The following is a 21,382-nucleotide window of genomic DNA, read 5'->3' on the forward strand; positions in this document are numbered from 1 at the left end:
GCAACCTTTCGGTTACTAGTCCAACGCTCTAACCACTAGGCTACCCTGCTGCCCCTTAATAATACTTAGTGAATTATATGATAGAAATCTTACATGCATAAATATTAAATTCTATACCACATATATGACTGTAAATCATGGCAATATTGTGAATATTGACATAGCTTGAATGCCCCTCGGCTAGTAAGCCGAAGACAAATAGGATGCATCTCTAACACCAAGACCCTGGGTCTGGTCCGACACCACTGCCAGGCAGATGGGTCCACAATGAGAAGCTCCACTTAGAGAGGCATGAGGACTATAACCAATCATATCAAACATAAACCCTTTCAGATGGCTAATTCCACAGAGAGCTAAAGCAGATGAGCCTAAAAGTATGTTAAAATATTTCAAAAAAGTTTCATTCGACAAATCCATTGCTATAAAATGCCGACTAATCATGGTTGTTTCATGTTGAACTCATTGGGGTGAAATATGTGAATACATTGAGTTGGACACCTGACTAGCTATCCCCTTTATGTAGGCAATCGTGTTGACTGTGTGCAGAGAAAATACTTGTTTAGAGTGTTAGGATAAAACCTGCCCACAGGGGGTGCTATGGTGTGCCCATTTTGGGATGTGGATGTTTGTTGCCATAGAGACAGGACATGCACCATGCCGAGCCAATGCACACTCAGGAAATTAATTACTGGCCATCTTGGTGGCAATTCATATCACACGTCTGAGAAAGCCGCCTGTCATTTGAACTCTGTTGGAGATGGAGTGAGTGAGCCAAATAAGGTGTGAGACAGAGGGAAAATGGACTGGGAAAGATATGGAAGGGAGTTATTTTCTAAAATGGTGGACCCCTGCCACCTCGGTGAAATCCACAGGGCCCCTTACTCTCCATCCATCTCACTTTGCCTCCATCAATCCATTTCTCGGTGTGTTACCAAGCCACTCAAATAGAAACAGAACCAATTAGGAAGTAAAACAAGGCTTCTTAGGGCATGAAATGACAGCCAGAGACACTCCCTGGATACATCTGTGACTACCATCCCCTAGTTGATAAATTACCAATGTCAGTATTGGTGTTGCCATGAGAACAAAGCAAACACCTTTCCATCATTCATACGTACCTTTGTGTCGAGGACTGACATGATTCGGTCTTTGGCTTCCCTCACATTGTCTCTCTTTCCACAAACTTTAATGTGCGGATCTGAAGGGAGAGACGTGATGGAGAGGTTGAGATTGAGGTACGGAGAGAACAAAAGGAGACAGAAAGAGGTTATGAAGAGATTATATTATCACATTTTCCCAAGACTGTGCACCAGGTGAATGCATTGATGGCATTCATGATTAAGACAACAGACAAATCACTTGAGGTAAATGCAAATTTCAGATGTGCCAACTCTCATTATGGGCTGTTACACAGCAGTGTTGGATCAAATGTGTGATCCCCCCCCCCCAAACATTTTGAAAGTTTGCATAGAAAATAGACAAATGCCTGCTCGGGTGCGTTTCCGTTTAACTATCTTGTGTCGATAAAAACAGCTGGACGTATGCTCAATGCTCATGACTGTAGAGTCCATTTGGCCGCCAGGTCCTAGGAGCCCCCTGTGTTGACTGTATGGAGGGGCAGGAAGTCAGTTAAGCTCCTTCCAGGAATCCCCCTACCCCACACACCACAAATAGCTCAGATTTACTGTACTCCTAAAGAAGAAAATATTTATATTTAGAGTTTACTTACAGACACTTTTTAACCTATTGACATTTGTTGGGTTTAGAGAATTTAGAGCTGTTGAGCAGGAAAATGCAGATAAAAGCCTATACTGTTAAACAGAATAGTACATGGAAATGTAGGTAATGACTGAAATAAACAGTGTGTTATACTGCGCTGTATAGACCTAACACCACAACAAACTCCAATTACACAAACCAAACAGAAACTCTCCATAGAGTTTGGGGCGGCAGGTAGCCTAGTGGTTAGAGCGTTGGACTAGTAACCAAAAGGTTGCAAGATGGAATCCCGGCGCTGATAAGGTACAAATCTGTTGTTCTGTCCTTGAACAAGGCATTTAACCCACTGTTCCTAGGCAGTCATTAAAAATAAGAATTTGTTCTTAACTGACTTGCCTAGTTAAATAAAAGGTACGATTTTTTTTAAAGAGTCACAAAACAAAAAGTGAGGGGAGAGCACATGAACTGGCCCTGATCCCCACTGAGGAGAGATCTGGGTTGGCTAGGCTCTGGAATGCTGCTGCAGGGAAGCGTTTAGGAGCCTCTGTGCTCTACGTTTTACGGGCCTATGGGGGGATTGTGGGAGCAGTGGAAGGCTGTGTGGATCTCGTCAGTGTGACATGGGACTTTCGTGGCCTCAACGCTGAGGTGAGATCACAGAAGGGTGAAAAAACAGCTGTGAGACGATATTTTGTTCCCCACAAAAACAACCCAAAAGCCTCTCAAGTCCACAATGGGTTACATCACAATAGGAGTGGGTGCCGTCTGAGACAGAAAAACAAAGTAAAATCACAGCAGTATTAGAAGAGACCCTCACAGCTTTGGTTTCAGGAAACGTTCCAAACACACAGCTGTGACTAGAGACCAGCAGAGGGTGTTGGCCTTCCGCTCCCCTACCCATCTGGCACTCATTACATTAGGGGGCTAAATTAGTGTTGCTATGTGTGATGTTAAACACCCCCACATTTTTTAAGTGTGACGCGTGTACTCTTATGATTGATTGTGGAATAGAAAATGAACACCCTAAGTCTTAATTTGGCACACCAAACATTCAGAAATACATACAATATGACAGCTGAGAAGAAAGGTCTTGGAAGTTGACACTTGACACAAAAGAAACCATTTGACCCCTCTCTGCTTAACGTCAACGCTAATGACTTTTTCCAGAATGGGTTTACATTATTTAAAGCCAGGCACCACAGGCTAAAATATCATGTTTGCATCTACTTATCCATTTAGATTTTTTTTTGGAGGGGGGGGGGGGGTATTTTATAATAAGTGTCAAAAAGTTAAATATAATAAGTGTAATAAGTGTCAAAAAGTTAAATATAAATTCATATTTTCATTTGTTTATACTACTATCAAACTTTCAGGAATTGTAACCACTTTCAAATGGACATGGATCCATAATTTCATAGAATGTAACAAACTGGACTACATACATTAGTAACTTACTTTGAAGAGATGGTGACTGAGTCTAATAGGTGTTTCTCATTTGGTAGTGTAAATCCATTGTACTTGGTCATTAAAGCAGCAATCACCGCAGCTGAAATAATAAAGTATTTTCCCTCACCCTGTTTCGGTAAAAAGCTTGATCTCTCTTTTGTTGCTGATCATTTTCCTGCACTGCAGGAAATGCAAACTTGTAGTGTATTAGAGGTTTAATAAGGCTTCTACAGTTTGTAATTTCCACTTAAAAATGTCAGACTTGCTTGATTTGCCCTGATGAAAAATGTATCAACCCCAAAAAAAATGCCCATTAATGATAATCCACATAATAATCCATATTTCTTTACGCTGCAGGATTATATACCTGCTGTAGCACACTGACTCAAATTAAGATCCTACATCTGTAGACAGCGCTATGGATACAAGGACTGGATATATAAAATATCAAAATTATAGGTTTTACTGTTTTAGGTCTATATAGCGTTTGTTTACATTTACTTTGTTTACAAACATTGAAGTAAAACAAGTGTATACATTGGGCTGTTATGGGGTACGACAGTTGAAGTTCATTAGCCATTTATAAGTTATATTCTTCAAGAATCAATGGGTACATATCATTCATTTATGCGCCCAAATATTGATGTATCAACTGCAGATTGCCCCTTTAACTGACATTTCCCAAAAGTCAGACTCTTCCCACATGTCAAAACATTTTTCTCAGTCTCAGAAGCATCTGCAATCAACAAATTCTACGTGGTTATTCTTAAACATATTCTCCAGACTTGAACAAAGGGAATTGTCGATATGCTGTCAAAACACTTTTATTGATTACATTTTCTATTTAAAAGTGTACCTTTATTATTTTACAGATAGAAAAAAGAAAAAAAGTATTCATCCACAATCTGCTATGTATAAATCCAGTCCTGGAGTGTCTTAACAAAAGAAAAGTAAAATATTTTGGCTGAATTCATCTGGTGTCCAGAAAAATGTATTTGCATGATATGCAAATACATTTTATGTCTTGTTTGTTTTACAAGAAAAAATATTTTGCATCTTAAAAGTGGTAGGCATGCTGTGTAAATCAAATGACACAACCCCCCCAAAATCCATTTTAATTCCAGGTTGTACGGCAACAAAATAAGAAAAATGCCAAGTGGGGGTGAATACTTTCGCAAGCCACTGTATTAGTATACTATTTCAGAAAAGAATATATATACAAAAAAACATTATATTTGTGTCTACATTCAACTGGTAAAAGTTGACTGTGATATGATTAAGTGGGAAAATGATCCGATTAGGGTGTGGTGCCTGGCCTTAAAAAGGGAGTGACCAGGGCCTCCCGAGTGGTGCAGTGGTCTAAGGCACTATATCACAGTGCTTTGAGGCGTCACTACAGACCCAGATTCAATCCCTGTTGTGTCACAATACAGCACAAGACAAATATTCAAGAAAAATAACTAAATTCTTTAATATCAAGGTCCCCAATCGATATTTTAAATTGCCTGAGCGGCACCAGAACATCCAATTGTATTGTATTTTGTAGTTGGTTCCTCCAATGAGCGCCTTTAAAATTAAAAGTGGATTTACCTAGTTCGGTGAAGACCCGTGGAACCTCAAGAGAAACCAAAACCATTCACAAGGTTGGTTATCTCATATTTTTATATATTTTAACGGCAAAGTTAGGGAAGTCGGAAGCTTGTGCAGTGGAGCTTTTTAAACAAAAAAGGGAATAATTAAGTGATCTACAGGACTAATGAGGAGCGGAGCAGCCAACCTTTTGATACAGGACATAGTGGTGAGTATTAAAACTGTCACCTGTGATAAATCAAAGGGAGCTATGGTAGACAGCATCCAAAGGTTTAAGAGTAGTGGCTGCTGCAATCTGGTAAATGGTGTCACCATAGTCAAGAACTGTCAGGAAAGTTGACTGTACAATCTGCTTCCTGCTATTTAGGGAGAGGCTAGATCTAGATTTCTAAAGAATAAGCCCACTTTAAAATTGTAGCTTTTTAACTAGCTCATTCATACACCTTTTAAAACAAAGTATTTTTCAATTCAAATACCCAGATATTTATAGGTGGGAATCCGATCGTTGGGAGAACAATGCAATGAATAAATATGTAGACCAGCAATTTTTTTTTGCGAGAATTAGAATACATATATTTAGTCTTGCCCACATTAAGTACACGTTTTAAACCAACCAGGGCTTTCTGTGAGGCATCAACAACAAAGTCAGATTGCAGCTCTGACATAGCATGGTCAATAGTTGGGGCAATGGTATACATAACAGTGTAGTCTGCACACAGAATGAATAGATAAATGTTACATAAATATTATTGGTCTATGTAAATAGTAAAGCGAACAGGTCCCAATACCAACCCCTGCAGTACACCTTTAGCAATATACAGGAAACCAGACTTGGCACCATCAGAAATCACGCAGTGTCCTATCTGACAGATCATTCTCAAACCACTTGCAAGAAGCCTGATCCAGGCCTATTTGAGCCAGCCTTTGAATTAGAACATAATGGTCAACAGTGTCATAAGCCTTGGAAAGGTCTATAAATAAGGCAGCACAATGTTTTTTTATGATCTAGATGATGTGTTAACTTACATTTCTTAGAACACATATAGCAGACTTTTGAACAAATAAAACCTGACTGGTACACATTTAAAAACAGAATAGGAAGTTTAAAAAGTTATTAGCTGAGAGTTGGCCTGTGATTCTAAAACTTTGGAAAGGCAAGATAACTACCATCCAATTTATCTAAGTCAGAAGGATCTCCTCTGTGTAGGGGGAGGACTGCTGCTTTCCTAAAGTGGAGCGAACCACTCGATTTTGTCCCTATGTTATATCGGCATTGAACATGTCACCCTCCCTAGGAGAGGCGGTGACCTTGACAATTTATTGTTAAAACGAGAGGCTGTCTGGATCTTTCATTTAAAAACCCTTGCTACCTTCGGTCTCAACGTAGACTTTGACCTGAAACCATTCTTGTGATTCTGCTATTCATTGAAAATGTCTCTAGGCCTCTGTAGCCAAATTGTATCTATGATCATATGCGATCATTCACACTTTTTGTATGTTATTTTTTATATCTAATAATTAACCAATTATCAGGCCACACCTGGCTATGATTACATACACCTGTGTGTGTCCTTTGACACTATATAAAACTAGAGACCCGCAGTGTATGTCGTCATACCCTGAAGAAGACAGCTTGCCTGTCGAAACGTTGGATATTAGGTTATTCAATTATTGCATCTGAGCTGCTAGAGTATGCGGCTTTCTTCTTTTCTACTCCGCTCGCCAGTACCTCGCCTAAACAGGTGGGCGTTTCTTTCGCCTCCCATTTTCTTAAAGTACCATTCAAAAGCTTGCAATTAAGTCATTTTGGCTTAAAATATTGGGGAAAGAATGGGGGCTGAACCAACGTAAAAAGTTGGAAGTTGATATCCGTTTAATCGCTGTGCTGCTGTCCCGAAAAGCGAAACATTTTCAAAATGATTCCCGCGTGAAAAGAGCGTGCGCCTTGACCGAATGCCATGAATCTAGACTACTCCCTCGAGTAGTGTTGATAAGTAGAAACACTTTTACCTTTGATTGGGCTACGTGTTTGAGCACTCTGTCAGGACACATCTTTTCCTAAACTTTAAGTGTGAGCATGGCCATAGTCCACTTCAGCAGGAGAGGAATGGCTCCAAGCGTTATACACGTGCATAGACATTGTAAACACTGCTTCGCGAACTTGGAAACGATTAATTTGTCATATCATTGCGAATAGAGCGATTGATAATATTAATTTGTCAAACTTAGTTCACCTGAGCAAACCCCACACTCACCCTCCCTAAGTGTGTGGAGGTTGACTAATCTGTATGTAACCATTTCGAATGCTCTGATGTATGTCGCGTGACATTCCGCTGCGCAACTTCATAATGAGTATAGGCCAAATACTTTTTTTTGCCTCGTCACAAGGCTTGGTCTGACCGAGGCGCTGCGGATATGCTCTATCGTTTTTTATATTGACAACTTTTTACAGGTGTATACAGTGCCTTCATAAAGTATTCAACCCCCCTTTACCTTTTTAAAATGTTGATTGAATATTAAAACAACCAGGGTCAAGCACCCTGCCCAAGGCCACGTCGAAAAATCTCCCACCAAGTCAAATATTGTGTGTAGATGGGTGAGAAAAAAACGATTGAATCACTACTGAATTCAGGCTGTAACAGCAAATGTGGAATAAATCAAGGGGTATGAATACTTTCTGAAGGCGCTGTATGACAAGTCACCACACTGTGGCTATGTGTGGAGTGTAGTGATAAAGGGCAAAAAGGTGTTTAAAAAGCTACCCATGAATGAAGTCTTCCATTTTCATGCCTGGATGTCATTAATGAACAATTGATAGGCTACTGTTGTAATACCACAGATAAGCTTACTATACCATATATTCTCTGCAGAAGGAAGTTGATCGTTCATTTGGGTAACACCAAGTATAAAACAATGTAGGAAAGAAGAGTTAAATACAATACAATGCTATCAATTCAAGATGGATAGTTAGAGCATTTCCCACTGGTCATACATAAATGTTTAAGGACAGTGACCATTTATTCTCATGGTGAAATGTTCTGGTAAAGTGTAATATTAGCCTACTGTTTCTCCTATGAATCAATGACAGAATATTTATGATTCCAGAAAGTGGTACAAATAGTTTGACTTTTGACAACTCCCAATTTAAAAATGATTGACTTTCAGAAAGTTGGTGATTCAAATGCAAACATAATGGAGAAGCAGAATGGCATGGGTATCCATAATTTGTCTCCTGTAGATGTGTTGATGGCTAACCTCAGCTCAAACTCACAGGTGTACGACATCCAGTCATTGTGGGTAGATGTCAGGGTTGATTACAGTACCGAGACGATAGAGTACTCTCTCCCCTCCAGCTGTTAAGCAGAAAGGGTCACAAATACATGTCTTTTTTCCTCCAAATGCACAAAAATGCAGTGCATGCACCCATGAGATAACTGGAAGAGATTAGCGGACATTGTTCATACCCCTCCGTTTGGAATATATAATACTAAAAGGCTGATAGCCAACAAATCATAGGGCTGAATATAAATGGACAAACTGTTCTTCCAATGTAAGTTAGTTTTGTGAATGAGCTTAAGAGGTTGACTAGGAGTAGAAGAGCTGTTAAAAGGATTTAGGGCTGTCTGACTCAAAAAAAAATCTTAGTCGAGCGAGAGCGGTCTGTTCTTTCGACCAATCGATTGGTCAACATTTTTAAAACGTGTATTTTTTTTCGATATATAGATGAAACAGTTTTGCTTCCACCCTTACCTGGGCTCAAACCAGGGACCCTTTGCACACAAACAACTGCCTCCCACAAAGCATCGTTACCTATCTCTTCCCTTGCAGAGCAAGGGAAGCAACTACTTCAAGGTCTCAAGAGCGAGTGACTTCCCCGATTGAAAACGCTATTAGTGCACGCCCCGCTAACTTGCTAGCCATTTCACGCTGATTTCATAGACACAACCTGTGTTTCAATAAAAATCAACTACTTGTAGGCTACTGAGGTTGTCTAATGCTTTAAGCACTGCGATTAAAAATGAAGACACACAAATTACTAAAGAGAGAGGGAGCCGAGATCAATATAGCCTAACCAGAAGAACAAAAACCTGTTCCAGACCCTCCTCGTTCTACAACCTTTTCCATTTGGGGTGCCAAGTTATCGTACCATTTCTACATGCCAGTTATGATTATCTACATGCCAGTCTTCATATCACAAAATCAATGTTATGTCATGTGGTTAATAAAAATTATATCTAAATGAAAACGATACAAATCTAAAATAAACTTCTATTGCCATTGCCAACATGTAAAAATAGCCTACATCAAGCCAACAAATAAAAACATTGCAGCCAGCAGGTTGAAAATATCCTGATAAAAATAAATACCCATTAAATCACATTGGCTAAGCATGGCCTGTCTGCAAGGAACTTGAAACATTGTATCAACTATTGTATTAATTGGTGCAGTCCAAAGCTCATGCTAGCAAACTTGTAACATTGTATAAAATATTCTGTGCCCTCAGAGTTTCCCTGCCAGTGAGCCCGGACAGACAGACACAGCTGTAGGCTATTTGCGCAAGGGATAAGAAGTAATCAGGTAGGACAATTTTATGATCGTTCCACCAGATCAGAGCATGAAGACTTTTCAAATAGGCTACATTGTGGAACTATTGTCATTCTCAATGGATGTAAAAACAGACTTTGTTGACTTGCTGTTTGAGGCAAAGAAAAAATACTTTGAAAAGCTCCACAGTGATGGTGAGTTAAGACAATCAGAAATAGTATCAGATCCCCAAATGGGCACATTTATAGGCCTACATTTGTGAGCAGGCCAGATAGCCTAGGCCTAGTTATATGTGTAATCAGGTGCGTGTCCTTACTCCAGATGGACAGGAGCGCTACAAACAAAAAGACAATGAACATATTGACAACTTGTAAATGGAATGAAATAAACCAAAACTTGTAGCCTAGGTTGTGCGCTCTGCAAACAACGTGTCCACTCCTACAGTACAATGACAATGGTAAGACAGTAATAATACATTGAATGCATTAACAGAAACTACATTAACCAAACAAACATTGTAGATTAGAAATGTACTACTGGTGATACCTGGTAGGGTAGCCTAGTGGTTAGAGCGTTGGACTAGTAACTGGAAGGTTGCAAGTTCAAACCCCCGAGCTGTCGTTCTGCCCCTGAACAGGCAGTTAACCCACTATTCCTAAATTCTCATTGAAAATAAGAATTTGTTCTTAACTGACTTGCCTAGTAAAATAAATAAATACTGGTGTGCCATTCCTGCAGCCTTCACAATGGATTAGTCCAATCAGACAGGTGTCTCATGTGCCATCATTTAAAAACATATATATACACACAAACACACACTCTCGACTAAAAAATAATCTTGGCTCGACCAACAGCCTATTGACCAGAAAATCAACTAAATGAGGTCAGCCCTAAAAAAAGAATCCAGTGTAAACTCATCAACTTCTGGGTCAAGTTCAGGAAGTTGTTTTGGGATCTCACATCTGGCATGAAGATGCACACTGGCATTCCATTGGGGTCAACAAAGGGGGCATGTCGAACCCCCCCCCCCCCAGACAAGCTTTAAATAGCAGTAGTATTTTATTGGCAGTACACTGGAATTTCAGACATTACATGCAGATAACTCTTAACTCAACATCCCTCGTACAAACTCACAAATTGATGCAAATTCTGACCAGAGAGAAAAGTAGAAAGTTTCATCTTTAAACATAAGTGTTTTTAAAGTAAGTGGTGAAACAATGAATGCTGCTGCGACCTTGCTATACATGTCCCCTCTATAATTATTTCCAGTGGTGTAAAGTACATAAAGTACTACTTTTAACTTAAATAGTATCTGCACTTTACTTTTGATATTTTTGACAACTTTTTCATACAGTACATTATGCCTGACACCCAAAAGTACATTTCAAATGCTCTGGCAGCAATATGGTACAATTCATGCACCTATAACTGTGTCATCCCTACTGCCTCTGTCTGGCAGACTCACTAAACACAAATACTGCATTTGTAAATGATGTCCAAGTGTTGGAGTGTGCCAGTCTGTCCATAAAAAAAAAATAAAAAAAAACAAGACATTTGGTGTATAACTTTTACTCAAGTATGACAATTGAGTACTTTTTCTACCACTGTACTTAAGTACATTTAAAACTAAATACTTTTACTCAAGTAGTATTTTACTGGGTGACTCCCTTTTACTTGAGTCATTTTCTATTAAGGCATCTTTACCTTTACTCAAGTATGACAAAGGAGTACTTTTTCCACCACTGATTACTTCACTAAGCACATTCTTTCAGTTAAAAATAAAACACTGATTCTTCTCGATTATAAAAATGACTTAGGGGGGGGGGGGGGTCATTCAGGGCTAAAACTAACAAACCTATGTTGTCATTGCAAATTCACTAATTTATATAGTCTTCATGTACAGACATCAGCAAATATCTTCCAAAAACAAAACTTAAGACTTACATCCGGTAATGAAAAGGCAACATTGGAGTCAAATGTAGAGCAGTTAACAAGAAGGATGTTCTGTTACTTTTGATATAACCACAGCTGAGTTGTTGTTGTAGAATCAAAACATACAACATTCACCTTTTTTGGACTTGGCTCCGATCTTCAATTTGGAAGGCCACGCTATCTGTGTTTTGGTTTCATCCATGACCTGAAACAGATATTGGTCATAATCAATAAAAAGGAAAAAGAAAGCGTCATTACATATCTATGTTTAATATACTGAACAAAAATGGAGATCAGGAAAACAATAACACCATAATGCTTCTTTTTGAGACTGCCTATACTGTAGTCCGTTTAAATGTCCAATTTTACATGACAGATAACTGCATGGTACACATTGATATATACAAATCTTAACACGTGTCATTTTAAACATAACAGAAATCCAGCCTCACTTCAAATAAACAGTATAAATGAGGACCACGTTCTAGTAACCACTAGCCAGAAAAATTCACACGTCTGCTGTGTTTATGGCTGATTGAATGTGGCTCGAGGCTTGTCTAAACTTTGGACAATGCCTCATTGCCTCTACTGCCCTACACCTCCTCCAACCTCTTGCCATGCTGACTTTGGAGAGCACCTATGAAGAGAGGTCTACGATCTACACATTTTGGGGAGAAATCAACCAGAAATGGTATGATCCAGCGAAAACATTGCTTTTTATATAAGCTTACTGAAACAAATGTACTCTGTGACAAAAAAAAGCCAACATCTCCATATTTTGTGAAAGTGGACTGGGTGTTGTTGGCTTAGGAACATGTGAAAAGTGTCAGCTGCAATCTATGTGAGAGCCCTTTTACAAAGCTACCCATCGTAACCAGTAGCATATGCATGAATGTGAAACAAAAAAAAAGAAAGAGCAAAAGTACAAGTCCGAAAGGAAAGAGTGTGTTATTCTGAGGTACTACAGGCATCGTCCACACGCTCATGAGGCCGCTCACCATCACATAACTTCCTGAACATAGACTGGGGGTCAAACAGTTCAGCCATGAGAAACATGAACCATCTGCATCACCTTATGGAGACCTGCTGACTGGTGGTTTACATTAGAAACTAAAATCTCAGAAAACCATCCATCTCCAAAACACAGAGATCTGTCCTTGTCCTTCAATTTCCTTGTTTTCACAAAGGTCCTGTCGTGATTATTTGTTTTAACACGTACCAGGGGCTCGTGCTTTTGGGTGGAAAAGGAATGAACTCAGACTGGCTTGGACACGTGAGCACCCTATGAATCTTCCCTCATACAGTATGAAGCTGCTCCATGTTCTTCATGGACTCCAGTGGTTATGCAAGGACCTCCAAACCTCACATGGGAACCCACGCAGAGAAAGACAATATGCTTAGAGCAGATGTCCATGTCGATAAAAAGTTTGGATGGAAACCTGGTTATGTGAATAAAGTCTAATAAAAAAATATCATGACAGACCTGATGGAAACTTAGATTCACGCAATGACATGTTGTGTGGTCCTCTCACTACGACTCAGGAAAGCATGCAGTTTATTAGGCTCAAGATGAAATAAGTTACGATGAACTTCACATGGTGGTAAAAGTATGTTTGGATTTTGGCATAATGGAGCCCATGTCATCCAAAGATTTCCAAAAAGCACCTGGATGATCATCAAGACTTTTGGAAGAATATTCTATGGACAGATGATTCAAAAGTATACATTTTGGATGACATGGGTCCCACTCCTGGCGAAAACCAAACTGCTTTCCACTGTAAGAACCTCATACCAACAGTCAAGCATGGTGGTTGTAGTGTGATGGTTTGGGGATGCTTTGCTGCTTCAGAATCTGGACGACTTGCCTTAATAGAAGGAACCATGAATTCTCCAACGTATCAGAGAATTCTACAGGATGATGTCAGGTCATCTGTCTGTGAGCTGAAGCGCAGCTGGGTCACGCAGCAAGACAATGATCCAAAACACACAATCAAGTCTACATTAAAATGGCTAAAATGAACACATTTGAAGTTTTGGAATGGCCTAGTCAAAGTCCAGACATAATCCCAATTGAGACATTGTGGCAGGACTTGAAACGAGAAGTTCATACTTAAAAACCCACAAATGTCGCTGAATTACAGCAGTTCTGCATGGAAGAGTGGGACAAAAATCCTCCACAGCGACGTGTGAGACTGAGCAACAACTACAGGAAGCATTTGGTTTTAGTCATTGCAGCTAGGTGGCACAATCAGTTATTGAGTGTAAGGGGACAATTACCTTTTCACACAGGGACATTGGGTGTTGCATAACTTTGTTCCTGAAATCATTTGAAGATCTGATAATTCAGTATCAAAAATATAAGTGGGGAAAAAGGGACAAATGCTTTTTCACGTGACTGTATGTGATCGTACACAAATGTAAGCAAGGTTTGAAATTATTGTTTCAGTCAAATATTATATCAGTTTGGGCTTTTTGCAGTCTACAAATTATTCGTAATTATGTTCCGGCCCCCTGATCAACCGTTCAAGAAAAAGATTGTGGCTGAATCCTAGTTAATGAGCCCAGATTTATGTACTGCGATGCATTTCTATGAAAAATACAAAAGAAAAGCAACTCTTTCAATAAAGAACACAGCCTTCATTCTGCAATTTTCTATCTTAATCCAGTACATCATTCATAGAGGAAATGTCAAAATTCTTCCATATGTTTGGGAAGTATAGGCCTGCTTGGCATCCTCCAAACTGACTGACAGACTTTCCAGAGCCAGTCTGAAACACCTGTTGGGCAGTGCTAGTTGAACGTGTGCATTGTCACTCCAGTATGACACTCTTAAAGACCACTGATGGTTGAGTGGATGGCTCTTCAAGCATCACTGAGTTTCTCAAACATACTATAATCAAAACACAAATATGGAAAGTGAAGTGGCGCATAAAAAGAATACTTCACAATCTCACTTTGGGCCAACAATATGAAGATTAGGATACATATTTTTGCAGTTATTAGAGGGCCCCATGTAAACATGAATAATGATTATCTATTTATAATCACATTTGACTGCTCTGGTCAATTCAAATTGCAAAGATAAGATTTATTGAACCTTTGAAAATGTAGCCTATACAACATACCTCAAATATCTGGTCAGAGTTAGGCTAGATTATTCATCCCTGTTGTTTACACACCACAGATGGGTTGATGAACTGCCATGCAAGAACATAATTATGCTATGTAGCATTACTGATTGTGGGGCCTATCCATAAGAGACTTACTATTTTTTTTATAAAAAAAAGTCTCAAATTTAATCCAGTTGCTATGTCTCTGCATTCTTCATTGAAACCAATAAAACAAATCCACTACAGTATTGGCAGCTAAAAAAATGCTTCCATGATATAAAACCCATTCCTACAGTATAACAAATGTGTCTTGTTGAGTTGCATTTTTCATTCTCTCACTAAAGACCTTGGCTCATGTTACTGGTCTTGGGTATTATCTTTGTCTAATGGCAAGAAAAGCCCTGCCAAGCTGGAGTTCTCATGAAAGCCCTTGGCTGTGGCATTTCTAACCATTTCACAAGATAATACAAATAAAATAGAGAACCAAGAAGGTCGTCTTTTGGGTGAAGGGAAGAAAAAAAAAGTCAACATATTTTTGGATGGACTTCCTATCTAATGAACAGAATAGAGCAGTTTGTTTTCTGAATCAAACATATACTGATGTATAGGATTCTAAACTGCAAGGACTTCATGTGGGGGTGGCAGGTAGCCTTAGTGGTTAGAGCATTGGACTTGTAAGTGAAAGGTTGCAAGATCGAATCCCAGAGCTGACAAGGTAAACATCTGTTGTTCTGCCCCTGAACAAGGCAGTTAACCCACTGTTCTTAGGTTGTCATTAAAAAAATAAAATGTGGAAACAGTTTTGCTTCCAACTATGAGGACAACATGGTATACAGTTGACCTCCAATAATCTAGGACTCTGTAAATAACATTTTTCACTGGGAAATCTAGCCCCGAGGATTTCCAAATTCAACATATATGATAAGTCCCATCTTTACCAACATTCCACACCAGCACTGAATCAGAGAGACAGTCTTTAGCACATTCTCTCAATCATGATACACGTGAGCATATTATCATACATTTTATATGAACCACCCCCGTAGACTTTCACTCTATAAACAAAACTATGTGCTCCCACTCAACAGTATGACAAACACATCTCTGGAACATTTTGTTCATCATATCCATTAGGAATTTCGCTCTGCGCCCCTCCCCCTTTGGCTCTTTCCCTCCCCAATTTTATCAGTCTCATGGGCCAAAAATGGGGTTTCTGCTTAATTCCACAAAATTATTTTGTCCCGGTGAAGAAACACAACTCGCCTTTTTATTCTCCATGGTGCTTTGAAATTCTTCAGGTACACCAGAGCAACTACAGTATGCAGATTTATGCATTTCTTTCAAAATATAGACATTTCCAATACTAGACATTCCAGGAAAGGCCAGGGAATGGACTATGATCAGATATGATATCACATGATACAATGGATACAGGGATTGTATACTGTAGCATAGCAACATGCAATGCAACAACAGTTATGAGATGATCACTGCCCTTTGTTGCATTCAATCAGGAAATGTATGCCTCAGTAAAGGCCAGGCATGTTTGGAAAGCCAGTTAATACAAATCAGATCAAAACCCTACTAAAGGGATGTCAGATAATTGTGATGAAACCGACAACCAAATGTTTATGGAGATATATGCAATTATATAGATTCCCTATGTCCAAACTTTACAGCCAATTACATTTTTTGCCACCCTCCATTTCTTCTCTATAGGGTCTTGTTCAGGAACTTGCTTCCTCTCCATAGTTGCTGTTCTTGGCAAGGCCATACAGATGGGAGTGATTTCTGACAGACCACACACCATTTTAAGGATGGATAGCGTTTATTTTTATGAAGGGCCCAGCAAATACCTCTCAAATGGGTCAGCTATTTGCACAAATTAGGTTAACTATACATTTAACGTTCCACTCTTCAGTCTTTCTGCTACTGTGCCCTTTTCAAGTAATGCATACATTTAGCATTGTGATCAGTTTCATTACATATTACACTGATTGGATCAAGCAGGAAGGTCAGATATATACATAGTGCTATAACCCAAATCGAACAGGATGTCATTTTGGGAATGTCATCAAAAACAGTCACATGTGCCATGTACACGTGAGAGTATACAATGCCTATAGAAAATCTACACTCCCCTTGGATTCCTTCACATTTTATTGTGTTACAAAGCGGGATTCAAATTGATTTAGTAATTTTTTGTCAACCATCTACAAAATACTTGAATGTCAAAGTGGATGACAAATTCTCACGTTTTTAAAAGATTAAAGAAAAATAAAACCCTAATACGCCTTGATTAGGTAAGTCTTCACCCCCCTGAGTCAATACATGTTAGAATCACCGTTGGCAGCGAATACAGCTGTGATTCTTCTTGGGTAAGTCTCACAAGAGCTTTACTACACACCTGCATTGTGCAATATTTACGTTTTTTTTAAATCTTCAAGCTGTTAAGATATTAGGGATCATGGCTAGATAGACATTTTCAAGTCTTGCCATAGATTTTCAAGCAGCTTTAAGTCAAAACTGTAGCTTGGCCACTCTGGAACATTCACTGTCTTCTTCGTAAGCATCTCCAGTATAGATTTGGCTTTGTGTTGTAGGTTATTGTCCTGCTGATGGTGAATTCCCCTCCCATTGTCTGGTGAAAAGCAGACTGAAACAGGTTCTCCCCTAGGATTTTGTCAGTGCTAAACCATTCTGTTTCTTTCATCTTAAACTCCAGTCTTTGCAGATGTCAAGAATACTCATACCTAGGGCTGTTGTGGTGACCGTATTAGACTACATTTTCTTCATATCATGCTTCTTTAGACCTGTCGAAAATAAAGAATGGATTTATTGTGAAAGTGTAGGCTATATTACATGGATTTATTAGACTTTTAAAAATGTACATCTGCATCAGTGGCATGTAGGCTGTGTGTGGAAGCCAGAAGATGCTAAATGTGTTTATGTTAATTAACGGTCAATTCCCGTGAGATCGACAGCTATTTGCTTGACAATCACGATTGATGAAATTTCATGACCGCCACAGCCCTACTCATACCATGATGCAGCCACCACCATGCTTGAAAATAAGGAGGCAGTTACTCTGTGATATGTTTGCGTCAAACACAACACAAGACTTTGCATTTAGGCCAAAAAGTTGTGTTTTTTTGCAGTTTTATTTTAGTGCCTTGTTGCATACATATGCATGTTTTGGAATATTTGTATTCTTCTTTTAACTCTGTCATGTAGGTCATTAAGGTAAAGTCACTACAATGTTGTTGATCCATCCTCAGTTTACTCCCATCACAGCCATTGAACTCTGCCATAGCGGTTTAAAAAATTAGCCTCGGGTGACATCCCTAAGCAGTTTTGTTCCTGTCCTGCAACTCAATTCAGAAGGACAACTGCATCTTTGATGTGCCTGGGTGGTTTAATACGTCATCCACAGCATAATTATTAATTTGACCATGCTTGAAGAGATATTTAAATGTCTGATTTGTTATTGTTACCCATCACTGCCCTTCTTTATGAGGCTTTTAAAAATCTCCCTGGTCTTTGTAGTTGAATCTGTGCTTGAAATTCAATACTTGACTGAGGGACCTTACATATGTTGTATGGGGCACAGAGGAAGAGGTAGTCATTCAAAATCATGTAAAACACTATTATTTCACACAGTGAGTCCATATAACTTATTTGTATTTATTGTGGATTCCCAATAGCTGCTGCAGCTACTCTTCCTTGCTTTGGGATTAATTAAGCAAAATGTTACTTCTGAACTAATTTAGGCTTGCCTAAACGACTATATTTTAGTTATTTAATTTGTTATTAATTTGAAAAAGTTTGTAGAATTTTCTTCTCACTTTGACATCATGGAGTATTTTGTGTAGATCAATGAGAGAAAAAAATGACAATGGAATCTATTTCAATCCCACTTCGTAATGCAACGAAAAGGTTCAAGGGGGTGTAGACTTTCTGTAGAGTTTTCTGTGTGTGTGTGAGGCATGGTGGCAATCAACATGGATAGAGTGGACTGTCTTCCTGTATCACTGTTGATTCAGCTGTGTGTGTGTGTGTGTGTGTGTGTGTGTGTGTGTGTGTGTGATGGACAGAGGGTTTAGGAGTTAAAGGGATGGGGTGGGTGTTCTCCTGTTTCAGTTGAGAGTCTTAGTTAGTGATCCATCCACTGTTTTCTTCCCATGAGACTGATCGCATGAATTTAACATGTGCCAACAATCCATGCGCTAACTCTCACGAGCTCCATTATGTTTGGGGAGAAGACCTTAACCTTAAGGCGTTCAACTAATATGTGCATAGTTCAAAAGATTATCCCAAATTCGGAGCAACTGCACAATATCTGCTACTTTTTTAAACATAAAAAGTTTTCAAGTACTTACAGAGGAACCAACCAATTTAGAGGGCTATTAGTTTGCTGTAATGGACACCTCACAAAGTCAGCAACTTCACTTAAATAATCATACAATTAATTCCTTCATTGCGATGTGATGACTCATTTTCACCATTTCACTTACTTTCACTACCTTGTTAACCCTCTATTCTCTACCAAAATAATCAAAAGACTTTCCTTTCTCACCCACTAGACAGCATAAAACTAGGACGGTGTTGTACTTCTAAAATAATGAAGTAGAATCCTTCTGGCCTCCGATCAGAGTGCATCAGTGCTCATATATCAAGCTGGCGTTGTTTACAGAACCACAGCCGAGGGATGAGGGAGGGAGGGACTGGCTCAGCACTCAAATAAATTTGCCTGAAGCCTCCACTAAAGCTCTGTGGTCCATAGTCTACCAGTCCAACTCTTCACAGTCTAATAGCCCACCAATCCAACACGCCAAAAGGTTTAATGGTCCACGATCTACCAGTCAAACTATTCACCGTCCAAACATCGTATGGTCCAACAGCCTGTCGAACTGTTCAATGGTCCATGGTCTTTGAGTTAAATTGTCAAGTAGTTTCCACAATACATAATAGCCTACACAAAGTATGTTGTCCAACAGTCAAATACACCAAAAGGTCCATGTCACAATACATTACAAATGGTTTAATACACTGATCTGAGTGGGAAACAATGCTTGGACCCAGCATTAGAGGGAGAGAGAAAATGGGGATGGATGTGGTTGGGTCTGAGAGCTGGCCTGAACGGAAGACAAACAGACAATGAGTAAGAGAGTGATCTACCACAGGGAAATGCCTGCAAGAGTGTTTTGTTTTTCACTTACTGACCTCACAAAAACTTGCAGTTTATTTCCAAAGTATTGCTGGGACGCCAACCCTCACTATAAAACTGTATGTGCAGGTGTGTGTGTGTGGAGGGGGAATCATTGTGTGCATTTTGTGTGATATATGAGGGACTGCATACATGTGTGTGGTACATGGGTGTGTTTGAGGGAAGGAAATGGTGTAAGTAAGACTTCCCATTTTCATCGACTTCAACATAGTCCAAACACCCCATACATTTTATTTAGAATAAACCGTTCCAGATGTCTACCATGTTTATTTTTCTGACATTAATTGGGTCTGTGTGGTGGTCATGCTATCGCAGGAAAATTCCAGGCCCATTTGAATGGAAATTCTTCAATAAAAACTTCACAGTCTGTTATTGTCCTTTTCCGATCGCCAAACATAACTACGGTTAATGTACAATTATTGACCTTTTAAACTTCTGACCAGCATAGATTGGAATGGAACATTGGCATAGTAATGATTGCATGTGAAGACAGGGCAGTGGCTTTAGAAAAGCATAATCGCAAGCCAAGGCACCACCTACAATTTTGTCAGATAAGTTTAATTGAATAAGCTACATACAGTGCATTCGGAAAGTATTCAGACCCCTTGACTTTTCCCACATTTTGTTACCTTACAGCCTTAGTCTGAAATTGATTAAATAATTTCTCTCCTCAATCTACACACACTAGCCCATAATGAAAAACAGGTTTGTAGAAATGTTTGCAAAGGTATAATGAAAAACCCCAACTTAATTATCACATATACATAAGTATTCAGACCCTGTTTGGATGGGAAGCGTTGCTGCACAGCTATTTTCAGGTCTCTCCAGAGATGCTTGATAGGGTTCAAGTCGGGGCTCTGGCTGGGCCACTCAAGGACATTCAGAGACTTGTCCCGAAGCCACTCCTGCATTGTCTTGGCTGTGTGCTTAGGGTCGTTGTCCTGCAGGAAGGTGAACCTTCACCACAGTCTGAGGTCCTGAGAGATCCCTCTGTACTTTGCTCCGCTCATCTTTGAGCAGAGCAAAGTAGGCCCTCCTCTCCTGATTGCTCAGTTTGGCCAGCAATAGGAAGAGTACTGATAGTTCCAAATGTCTTCCATTTAAGAATGATGGAGGCCACTGTGTTCTTTGGGACGTTCAATACTACATAAATGTTTTGGTACCCTTCCCCAGATCTGTGCCTTGACAAAATCCAGTCTCGGAGCTCTACGCACAAATCCTCCAACCTCATGGCCTGGTTTTTGCTCTGACATGCACTGTCAACTGTGGGACCGGTGTGTGACTTTCCAAATAATGTCCAATCAATTGAATTTATCACTGGTAGACTCCAATCAAGTTGTAGAAACATCAAGGATGATCAATGGAAACAGGATACACCTGAGCTCAATTTATACTTTCATAGCAAAGCGTCTGAATATTTGTAATACACTTGCACATTTAAAAAAAACTGTTTTTTGCTTTGTCATTATGGGTTATTGTGTTTATATTGCTGAGGATTTGTACTTATTTCATCCATTTTTGAATAAGGCTGTAACATAACAAAATGTGGAAAAGGTCAAGGGGGCTGAACACTTTCAGAAGGCACTGTTTTTTGAGACAAAACACATGTCTAGCATATATGGTTAAAAAATATTATGGGACGGCGCCCGGTTTGCATTTCTTGGACATGAAATGGCTGTAGGGAAAGTTAAATTGCCTACTGCTATGTCAGTTAATTTAACTTCCCTCAAAACCAGAGATGGAAAATAAACAAATAAGAATGCTAAAATAAACCAATGTCCATCACTTATTTAATTAAAAAGTATATTAACAT

At 39.3% G+C, this 21,382-nt stretch overlaps 1 protein-coding gene across 2 annotated transcripts in view; it reads right to left on the minus strand.

Annotated features, from left to right (window-relative positions):
• LOC135512290 (protein bicaudal C homolog 1-A-like) overlaps positions 1 to 21,382 on the minus strand; it is a 72,695-nt gene that overhangs the window by 22,568 nt on the left and 28,745 nt on the right. For both annotated transcript variants that reach the window (XM_064934168.1, XM_064934167.1), the window contains exons 3-4: positions 11,368 to 11,437; positions 1,119 to 1,198 (exon numbers count right to left, since the gene is read on the minus strand). In XM_064934168.1, coding sequence (XP_064790240.1) covers positions 1,119 to 1,198; positions 11,368 to 11,437 — 150 coding nt within the window. The remainder of the gene's footprint in view (positions 1 to 1,118; positions 1,199 to 11,367; positions 11,438 to 21,382) is intronic.

The sequence above is a fragment of the Oncorhynchus masou genome, chromosome 24, assembly GCF_036934945.1.
Source record: "Oncorhynchus masou masou isolate Uvic2021 chromosome 24, UVic_Omas_1.1, whole genome shotgun sequence".
Classification (NCBI taxonomy): Eukaryota; Metazoa; Chordata; class Actinopteri; order Salmoniformes; family Salmonidae; genus Oncorhynchus; species Oncorhynchus masou.